General features: G+C 40.1%; 1 protein-coding gene across 1 annotated transcript in view; it reads left to right on the forward strand.

Moving 5' to 3' along the window:
- LOC106612643 (immunoglobulin superfamily member 11) overlaps positions 1 to 10,002 on the forward strand; it is a 124,443-nt gene extending 114,441 nt beyond the window's left edge. The window contains exons 7-8 of the mRNA XM_014213999.2: positions 2,448 to 2,595; positions 5,172 to 10,002. Of these exons, the coding sequence (XP_014069474.2) occupies positions 2,448 to 2,595; positions 5,172 to 5,697 (674 nt within the window). The 3' untranslated portion in view covers positions 5,698 to 10,002. The remainder of the gene's footprint in view (positions 1 to 2,447; positions 2,596 to 5,171) is intronic.
- Positions 10,003 to 10,329: the final 327 nt, after the last annotated feature.

The raw sequence follows: 10,329 nt of genomic DNA on the forward strand, positions 1-10,329 counted from the left end.
TTGACCATGAAGGCCTGATTCATGCTCTGTCTCCTCTAAACAGCTGCTGTTGAGATGCATTTGTTACTTGAACTCTGAAGCATTTTTTGGGCTGCAATCTGAGGTGCAGTTAAATTTAAGGGACGTATCCTCTGCAGCAGAGGTAACTCTGGGTCTTCCTTTCCTGTGGCGGTCATCATGAGAGCCAGTTTCATCATAGCACTTGATGGTTTTTGCGACAGCGCTGCAAATTTTCCATATTGACTGACATTCATGTCTTTAGGTAATGATGGACTGTCTTTTCTCTTTACATATTTCAGCTGTTCTTGCCATAATATGGACTTGGTCTTTTACCAAATAAGGCTATCTTCTGTATACCACCCCTACCCTTGTCACATCACAACCGATTGGCTCAAACAAGGCACACCTTCTAATTGAAATGCATTCCAGGTGACTACCTCATGAAGCTGGTTGAGAGAATGCCAAGAGTATGCAAAGCTGTCATCAAGGCAAAGGGTGGCTAATTTGAAGAATCTAAAATATATTTTTTGATTTGTTTCACACTTTTTTGGTTACTACATGATTCCATATGTGTTATTTCATAGTTTTGATGTCTTCACTATTAATCTACTGTAATCATGTGCGCTGAGAGTTGGGAAGCAAGTTCAGGGAGTGAGTGTTTTTATAAAATAAATGGAACATAATACAAAACAAGAACCTCGAACAACGCACAGACAAGAAACAGAAACAATGACGCCTGGGGAAGTAACCAAAGGGAGTGACATATATAGGGCAGGTAATCAAGGAAGTGATGGAGTCCTGGTGAGTCTGACGACGTGCAGGTGTGCGTAATGATGGTGACAGGTGTGCGCCATATCGAGCAGCCTGGTGACCTAGAGGCCGGAGAGGGAGCACACGTGACATCAACAATGTACAAAATAGTAAATATAAAGAAAACCCTTGAATGAGTAGGTGTGTCCAAACTTTTGACTGGTTCTGTATATATTTTTTTAAATGTTCTTTATTATTTTCCCCTAACCATACCACCCCTCCCTAATTGGAGTGAATTAAGTGACAACAATAATTTGTCTTCCACTTCCAGCTTATACATACTACATACATTTCATGGACAGAACATTTTATATTAGTTATATTTAGTTTGTTTTTAGTCCTATCCTTCAGCTACTCCAGGAAAAGGTTGTTCTCACGCTCCCCCTCTCACAATTCCACCCCTGCCAGTGGGTAGTAACACTGTCACCTGAGTTATTATACTGCTACTGCACTCGCCTGACCCTGCCTTAGAGTAGTCAGTCGCTGACACCAGTGGCAAATTTAGTGAGTGGCTCGTTTGGGGTTTGTGACTGTCAAGGAGTAAATGGCATGTCACTGGTTGTCACCAGCGCGGTAGCTGTGGCTGTGATGAGTGCACTGACAGAGACACAGGGGGCTGTCTGTATGTCTGTCAGGGAGGGGACCCACTGTTAGATCAGGAGAGTGATCCTATAAAAATCGTTATCGCCACTCAGCAATCTGTTCAGCTGTCAACAACGACAGCATCATTCTCCCAGCGTATGTTGCAGCATGTATGATTTAACACCTTCCACTGTACTACTGTCTCTGATCTGTAGAACAAAATACTGACCTAAAACGGCCCTCATAGTGGAAATGGCTAGTATTAATACACATTTCTGTTGTGGTTTTTAAAACTCACTAACAAATCGTTTTCTGATAAAAGCACAATGGTACAGGTATTATAGATATTATGGTTCAGATATTATGCTAAAATTCAAACATCATAATAGACATCCAAATGAAATCACACTTCAGTCCAATTAAATCTTTCCTCCAATTCACTATGGTAGCATAATAGAGCCATTTGCATCCATGGATATATTCAATGTACTGTATTAACATAATTAGTGCAAGTAGCTTTTTTGGCACAAATGAAAAGTTGCCTGATCAAATAGACAATGACCGCTGTGTGTATTTAACTCATTAAGAAATATTCACAGACAGCACAAACTCCCTGTGAACACAGCTTTTCTTCTCCATCCCTCCCTCCCTGTCTCCCTCTTCAAAGTGTTTACCTGGGGGGGATGAGTGAGGACATCATTACAGGTCCTGGAGAACCACGGGGCATTTTGTTGGCGTTCCACCAAAGCTCCTCAATGTTTTATTCATGTCATAATGCGCCTGCAGCTTTGAGTGGCTTCATGCCACGAATGAATAGCTGTTTGTGCTGAGTTTCAGGAGCTAGCAGTATTGAAAGTAGCTGTTGTAGAGGCATGACTGGTCGTGTGTGATCTAGGTCCCGTTCATTAGGGAAAACCGAGCAAAACGTTATGTATTGGAAAACAAGTGTTTCATATTTGAGAGGTTCAGGTAGTTCCTTTTCTTCTGCTTTGTATTTAATGAACATGACCCCAGGACTTAGTCTCTCTTTCTCTCTCTCTCCCCTGGTCCTTCAGCCCAGCCCCAGAGTGTGGGTCTCATAGCTGGCACTATCGCCACGGGCGTGTTGGCTGTCATCATCTGCTCCCTACTGGTGCTGGTGACACTCTTCTACTGGAAGAACAAGAACAAATACGAGGAGGAGGAGATACCCAACGAGATCAGGTGGGTTTTCCATTGACTTCCTGCTTTCTTCCATTTCCCGCACCTCTCTGTCCATCTATAGCAACACACTAGTCTAAACATTAGACTCTGAACTCACCGTAACTGTTCTGGTGCTGTGCATTTGATAGGCTACATAGACTATGCAGTAGACAAGTGTTGAAAACGGAGATATACTGTATCTTTGAAATTGGATGATTACCCTTTTGAAGTTAGTTTTATCCATTTGTTAAGGTGTTCAAACTTTTCTTCATCACACCCCAATTTGTCATTTCAAATACTATGTGAATTCTCTGTCGCTTGTATTAATGGCCTGCTATTCTTCCTCTAAATTACTTCATAAATCAATTTGAAGATAAATCATTGTTGAAATGTTTCAGCTCTGTGCGAGTGGGATAACATCTGCCTCATTTGGGTGTTGATAATGTCCCTGAATTTAAATGTGGTCTCAGTGTGGTGCCTCTGCACTTATACCACTGACAATTAAAACAAAATGTAAACAAAATGTATCAGGACCAAGCTGTGGAAGTGAATGTCACTCCTCATAGAGTGATAAAAAGTTTAAGAATGGACCTCTTAAACCATATTTTTTTTCATTCCAGTTTTAACCACTTGTCTTTATTTTATTTTGGCCATCCCAATCATTACAAGCACTATTCCGACTAATAGGATACCAGTATTGCATTTATAATATCATGAAACACAACAGGCCACTGTGGCTCATCTGAAGCCAGACGTAAATATTATCTCTCTGGCTAATGTAGGTGTGCCAAAAGGTGCCTCATACTGTATCTGTTTAACTATACATTTTTAAGATAAGTCATGCATATTGCATGTTCATTTAATAGACTGTCTCACTTAAATCCCTTTTTATATCAGAGACATCCACATCGGTATCAGGTGCACTAAGTTTCATCTGCGAAGAGAGAGTGTTCAAAACAGTGTTATATCTAATTAGTGGAGATCAAACACAAAACCTTCTTGAAAAAGTTTTTACATTAAACATTCGCAGTAAGGAACACTGACTGCTCAGACTGGTGTTGCAAATGGATTTGCCTATTTAAATGTTCATAACCTTGAAAGAAACAGTTTTTTTTAAACCAATCCCACTATTTGCAATTATGAGTCCATTTCCGACTAGCGTTTTCATTAACAGCACAGTCAAACATGAAGAAGACAAAGAAGAAAACCCAGTAGGCCTTAAGCTGCAGATTACTTCATAGGGCATTGACTAAACAGTCAGAACTGGAAGGGAAACCTAATTGTGTATTAAGATGATATTTGGATGTTGCAACACACTTGTTAACGTAAAAGCACCAAATACGATGGCACGTTCCAATGGCACGTTGTGTTAGCTAAAAAAAAACAATTTTGCAATTATGTTAATACAGCTGAAAGTCCTCAACTCGCAGCTTCTTTAAATAGTATCTGGAAAACACCAGCCTCAACGTCAACAGTGAATTGGCAACTCCGGGATGCTGGCCTTCTAGGCAGAGTTGCAAAGAAAAAGCCATATCTCAGACTGGCCAATAAAAATAAAAGATTAAGGTGGGTAAAAGAACACAGACTCTGCCTAGAAGGCCAGCATCCCGGAGTTGCCTCTTCACTGTTGACGTTGAGACTGGTGTTTCGCTTTTACTATTTAATGAAGCTGCCAGTTGAGGACTTGTGAGGTGTCTGTTTCTCCAACTAGACACTCTAATGTACTTGTCCTCTTGCTCAGTTGTGCACCGGGGCCTCCCACTCCTCTTTGTATTCTGGTTTGAGCCAGTTTGCACTGCTCTGTGAAGGGTGTAGTAATCAAATCAAATCAAATGTATTTTTATATAGCTCTTCGTACATCAGCTGATATTCTCAAAGTGCTGTACAGAAACCCAGCCTAAAACCCCAAACAGCAAGCAAAGCATGTGAAAGAAGCACGGTGGCTACACAGCGTTGTACGAGATCTTCAGTTTCTTGGCATTTTCTCGCATGGAATTGCCTTCATTTCTCAGAACAAGAATAGACTGATGAGTTTCAGAAGAAAGTTCTTTGTTTCTGGCTATTTTGAGCCTGTATTCGAACCCACAAATGCTGATGCTCCAGATCCTCAACTAGTCTAAAGGCAGCCAGTTGTATTGCTTCTTTAAATCAGGAGAATAGTTTTTAGCTGTGCTAACAAAATTGCAAAAGGGTTTTCTAATGATCAATTAGCCTTTTAAAATGATAAACTTGGATTAGCTAACACAACGTGCCATTGGAACACAGGAGTGATGGTTGCTGAAAGTGGGACTCTGTACGCTTATGTAGATATTCCATTAAAAATCAGCCGTTTCCAGCTACAATAGTCATTTACAACATTGACAATGTCTACACTGTATTTCTGATCAATTTGATGTTATTTTAATCGACAAAAATTGTTGCTTTTTTTCACAAACAAGGACATTTCTAAGTGACCCCAAACCTTTGAACGGTAGTGTACGTCACATATGATGTTGATGGAAATAAGATTAAGAGTGACATATTACTTAAGAGATTGAGTTGGATATGAGAAACTGTTAACCCTATAGTGACCTCCCCGTGCCCTTTGTGCTTTACAGGGAGGACGACCTGCCCCCTAAGAGGTCGTCTTCAGTGAAAGCGTTTCACGCCGACGCCTCATCCTCTGAGAACGACACCCTGACGTCCACCAACACCTACAACAGCCGGTATTGGCACAACCCCAAGCCCAACTACGACACCAACTCCTACACCCGCTACAATGGCGACACGCGCCAGACGTTTTCTACGGGGCAGGCAGGTCACACAGGTCAAACGGGGGGACATGCAGCGCACACAGGACACGGGACGCTAGCTCCGCCGGGCTCCGCCCCCCTGGCCCGCCAGGCCTACTCCAATGGTAGCCACACCCTCCCCCCACCCAAGACTCTGGTGGTCACCACCAACTCCGCCCCCTCCCCTCCCACCATGGTGCGCAGCAATGGCTCGGTGAGCCTGAAGCCCGTGACGGTGGCATCGCATTGCGGGTACACGCACTCGTACGCCGTAAGCCAGGCCACGCTGGAGCGCATGGGCGCCGTGCCCGTCATGGTGCCAGCCCAGAGCAGAGCAGGCTCTCTGGTCTAAAGTAAACTGTTACTAGGCTGAACCAGCCTGCCTCCCCACTTCTCTGATTCTCCCTTTTAACTCATAAACAGGATTTTACAATACCGACTTCATCTAATGCCAACGTCTCCAAGTACAGGACGCCGTTTAAAAGCAGCTCCAGGTGTTCTATTCCTATTGGTTGGTTTTGTGTCTCTTCTTTGGTGTGGTTGTCTCTCACTGGTTCCTTGGATTAAATGGCTGTAACCAGTGGGATTATCGCACAAAAGTTACACATAATCTTCAGACTTTTCAGGTGATTGTGGCTGTGGGATTTGGACTCATCACGACAGTGAGCATTAACCGTTTAATCTCTGTTTTAACCACATCTAGACACTCCGAATCCTGCAAGTCCCAGGGAGAGGCATCCGATCGTGCATGTATATTCCATTGAAAACTAACAACCAGATTCTTGCTATTATTTCATATCACTCAGCTATTGCGGTGATATTAATTGTTTCGTATCTTAAAAAATTACAGAGATGTTCTTTGATTCACTGCAGTGGTCTTACATGAACAGAACCATGGCGGTGGAAATGGCCTTAGAAGAGCAGAGAGTTACGGAAGGGATTTCTGCTGAAGTACCAAATAGCAGAGACAACAGAATGGCACAACACAGTAGGCTGGTCCCGTAACTGGACAGGGGTTTTCTGATTCTGTCCATTAGTTCCAACTTCAACATGTTCATTTGTTTTTGCACAGTAGCACACTTTCATCACCAACTCCTCTGAAGAAATGTCTTATTACAGAACGGTCTTAGTGAATGCATCCCCTTACCTCTACAGTGTTACGAATGGGAGAGATATACTGTAGCCTCTCCAGCGCAAACTTGTAAGGGTTCAGCATTTATATTGATTAGGTCCAGTATTGATAACTATGGTCTTACCTCAAGATTCTATTATATATAAAAATAAAAAAAATCCCTGAAACTTGAATCTGCAGTTTGAGATGTACTGACAGTGTTTATGGAAGTATGTGCTATTGTAAACATGCTGCTGATTCATTTTAACAAAATCCAAATCTCACATCAGTGCTGCTTTGACAATAAAACATAGGGGGCATCTTATTTGATACATCCTTTCTAAGAAAAATTATATTTAAGGGGATTTCCCTTGAGAATGCTAATAATTACTGTTTTGTACCTACTGTAAATATTGTAACTACTGGTAGGCTTGGTTGTGAATTGAAAAGAAATACTTTTATTTCCAATGGATGCATATTTTACAACTCGTGTGTCTTAATTTAAGAGGTCTATTCATTTCTGTTAACAGACACTGAACTGTGTTTTGTAGACTCTTGTCTTGCATTTGTTACAATTAGGAGTCCTCTGTGGGTGCAGCTGCAAGTTTGGGCGGTGCAATTCATACAAAATGGCAAAGTATCACAGAAACCTGTATACTAAAATGACTGTCTGCATCTCTTGATAGTAATAATGTAACCCTAGTGTAAACAAATGTATACTCTACCAATTTTTTTCCAGGGCAGTTGGATTTTTTTACAGCTCCAAAATTCCAGCACTAAATATCCACAATGATAGTTGAAAATAAAGTGAATACCACCTGTATGAAATATCTAGGTTTGTTCCAGCAGTGTTGTAAAGTGTTGATATTGAGGTAAGAATCAGAGCGTTTCGGAGGGCCATATTTTTTGACAGTTTTTAGACCTGAAACTGCTGATTTATGTTTTATGTGAATTTTACAATATTATCTATCCTGCTCTTTGCATCGAAAGTCCTATTAATATTCAACTTAATCTTTCACTTGAAAGACAATATTGATATTGTGTGATATTAAATTTGAAAAAAAATGTACTATTCATTTTAGGGTAACCAAAAAGATACTTCACTCTTGAGAAAAAGCGTCTCCTGTATTTGGTGTCAGGATCTTTCTCGTTCAGTCTCTACGTATAATGTACTCAATGATAGATGTGTTCTCTACAGTATGAATTCAGCCATTCAATGTGCTCAAGCTGAGCGTTATTGAAGTTCATTGAAATATGCTCCAGTAAGAATCCATTAGACGTATTCAATTAAACCTCAAGTAAATCAATAAGGATGGTAAGCGGAACTTTCTGTCCTGAAGCAATAAAGACCAACCAGGTGAACCACATTAGGAGGACTTGTTGATGTACAAGATCTTTATCAAACTGTTCCTTTTCTCACACACTCAGCTCATTGGCTGAGGTCCCTGCTCATTGGCTTACGTGTTATGTCTCATTCCATCTGTCAGGGAACCAAGATTATATTCATAACTTAATAATTCAAAAAATATTTCTTAATTTTAGCTCAAATCGGTCATGACTAAAACACTGTTGGGTATGATCAGGTAATACTCACAACTTTGGAGAGTATTCTTTGCGTATGTTTGGCGTTCAGAGACTTGTTTCAACATCAGAGTGCATCCATATGATTTATGTATGTACTCTTATGTACAGTGCCTTCAGAAAGTATGCATACCCTTTGACTTATTCCACATTTTGTTGTGTTACAGCCTGAATTTATTGAAAAGGAAATACAGAAATATCTCATTTACATACTGTATGTATTCACACCCCTGAGTCAATACATGTTAGAATCACCTTTGGCAGTGATTACAGCTGTCAGACTTTCTGGGTAAGTCTCCAAGAGCTTTGCACACCTGGATAGTACAATATTTGAACATTATTATTTTCAAAGTTCTTCAAGCTGGTTGTAGATCATTGCTAGACAGCCATTTTCAAGTCTTGCCATAGATGTTCAAGCTGATTTAAGTCAGAACTATAACTTGGCCACTCAGGAATATTCACCGTCTTCTTGGAAAACAAGTCCAGTGTAGATTTGGCCTTGTGTTTTAGGTTATTGTCCTGCTGAAAGGTGAATTCATCTTCCAGTGTCTGGTGGAAAGCAGACTGAACCAGGGTTTCCTCTAGGATTTTGCTTGTGCTTGGCTGAAAAACTCACTGGTACTTAAATGATTACAAACATACCCATAACATGATGCAGCCACCACTATGCTTGAAAATATGGAGAGTGGTACTGAGTAATGTGTTGTGTTAGATTTGCCCCAAACATAACACTTTGTATTCAGGACAAAAAGTACATTGCTTTGCCACATTGCAGTGTTAATTTAGTGCTTTGTTGCAAACAGGATGCATGTTTGGAATATTTGTATCTTTGAAGTGACTTGGGTGTATTGATCCACCATCCAAAGTGTAATTAATAACTCCACCATGCTCAAAGGGATATTTAATATCTGCTTTGTTTTCACCCATTTACCAATAGGTTCCCTTCTTTGCGAGGCATTGGAAAACCTCCCTGGTCTTTGTGGTTGAATCTGTGTTTGAAATTCACTGCTCAACTGATTGTATGTGTGGGGTATTGTATGTGTGGGGTAAAGAGATGAGCTAGCCATTCAAAAAAATCATGCCAAACACTTATTGCACACAGAGTGAGTCCATGCAACTTATTGTTGGTATTGGTATTTTGTTAGGATCCCCATTAGCTGTTGCAAAAGCAGCAGCTACTCTTCCTGGCGTCCACACAAAACATGAAACATTACATAATATGTGAGCACATTTTTACTCCTGAACTTATTTTTGCTTGCCATAACAAAGGGGTTGAATACTTATTGACTCAAGACATTTCAGCTTTTCAGTTAATTTGCGAACTTTTCTAATAACACAATTCCACTTTATGGAGCATTGTGTGTAGGCGAGTGACAAAACAATGATCTAAATTGAATCCATTTTTAATTCAGGCTGTAACACAACAAAACATGGGAAAAGTCAAGGGGTGTAAATACTTCCTGAGAAGGTAGTGTGTATGTACTCTGCTGGTAACCTGGGGTTGTTCACTAGCTTGTTGTGTCTGGTCAGACAGACAGACACAACTGCTCTTTAACTCTGAAAACTATTATTAAAGAGCCACAGGTTCATGTCAGATGAGGTAAGGGTATCCGTTTTCTCGGTTAGACATCTCTTGGGGCAAATCCTAACTTCCACTTAAATGTTTACTTAGTCATGCATTGATATCAATGGGAGACTTAAGTCAAAATTCAACTTAAAAGTTAGGATTTGTCCATTAATGACCCTGGCCCGAAACACAACTACTTGAACTAAACCCAGACAAGTGATGGTGGATTGTCTGCTGTGGCCATAAGTTCATCAGGTCATGTGTATATAGATATTATATTGCCAATAGTAAACATTGTAAATATGTAAAATATATATTGTGTTTAAAAGTTGGATTGATATGAAATATGACATTAACACTGGAAGTTGTAATTAATAAATATTGTTAATACATTCTAACTGTAGTTGTGTTAATTGACTTAGTCATTTTAAGACGTATTATTTTATGAATACAGCTGATCTTATTGGTAATATACACCGAGTATGCCAAACATTAGGAGAACCTTCCGTCAAAAACTGCAACGCTGCTGGGTTTTTCACACTCAACAGTTTCCTGTGTGTATGAAGGATGGTCTACCACCCAAAAAACATCCAACCAACTTGACACAACTGTGGGAAGCATTGGAGTCAACATACTCATTATTTTTATTCACGGTGTGTTTATTCCTTGTGTCACTATTTCTTTTTTGGATTAATGAAAAAAATTCTAAATAAATAAAATAAAAA

This window comes from Salmo salar, chromosome ssa09 (assembly GCF_905237065.1).
Source record: "Salmo salar chromosome ssa09, Ssal_v3.1, whole genome shotgun sequence".
In the NCBI taxonomy this organism is placed as follows: Eukaryota; Metazoa; Chordata; class Actinopteri; order Salmoniformes; family Salmonidae; genus Salmo; species Salmo salar.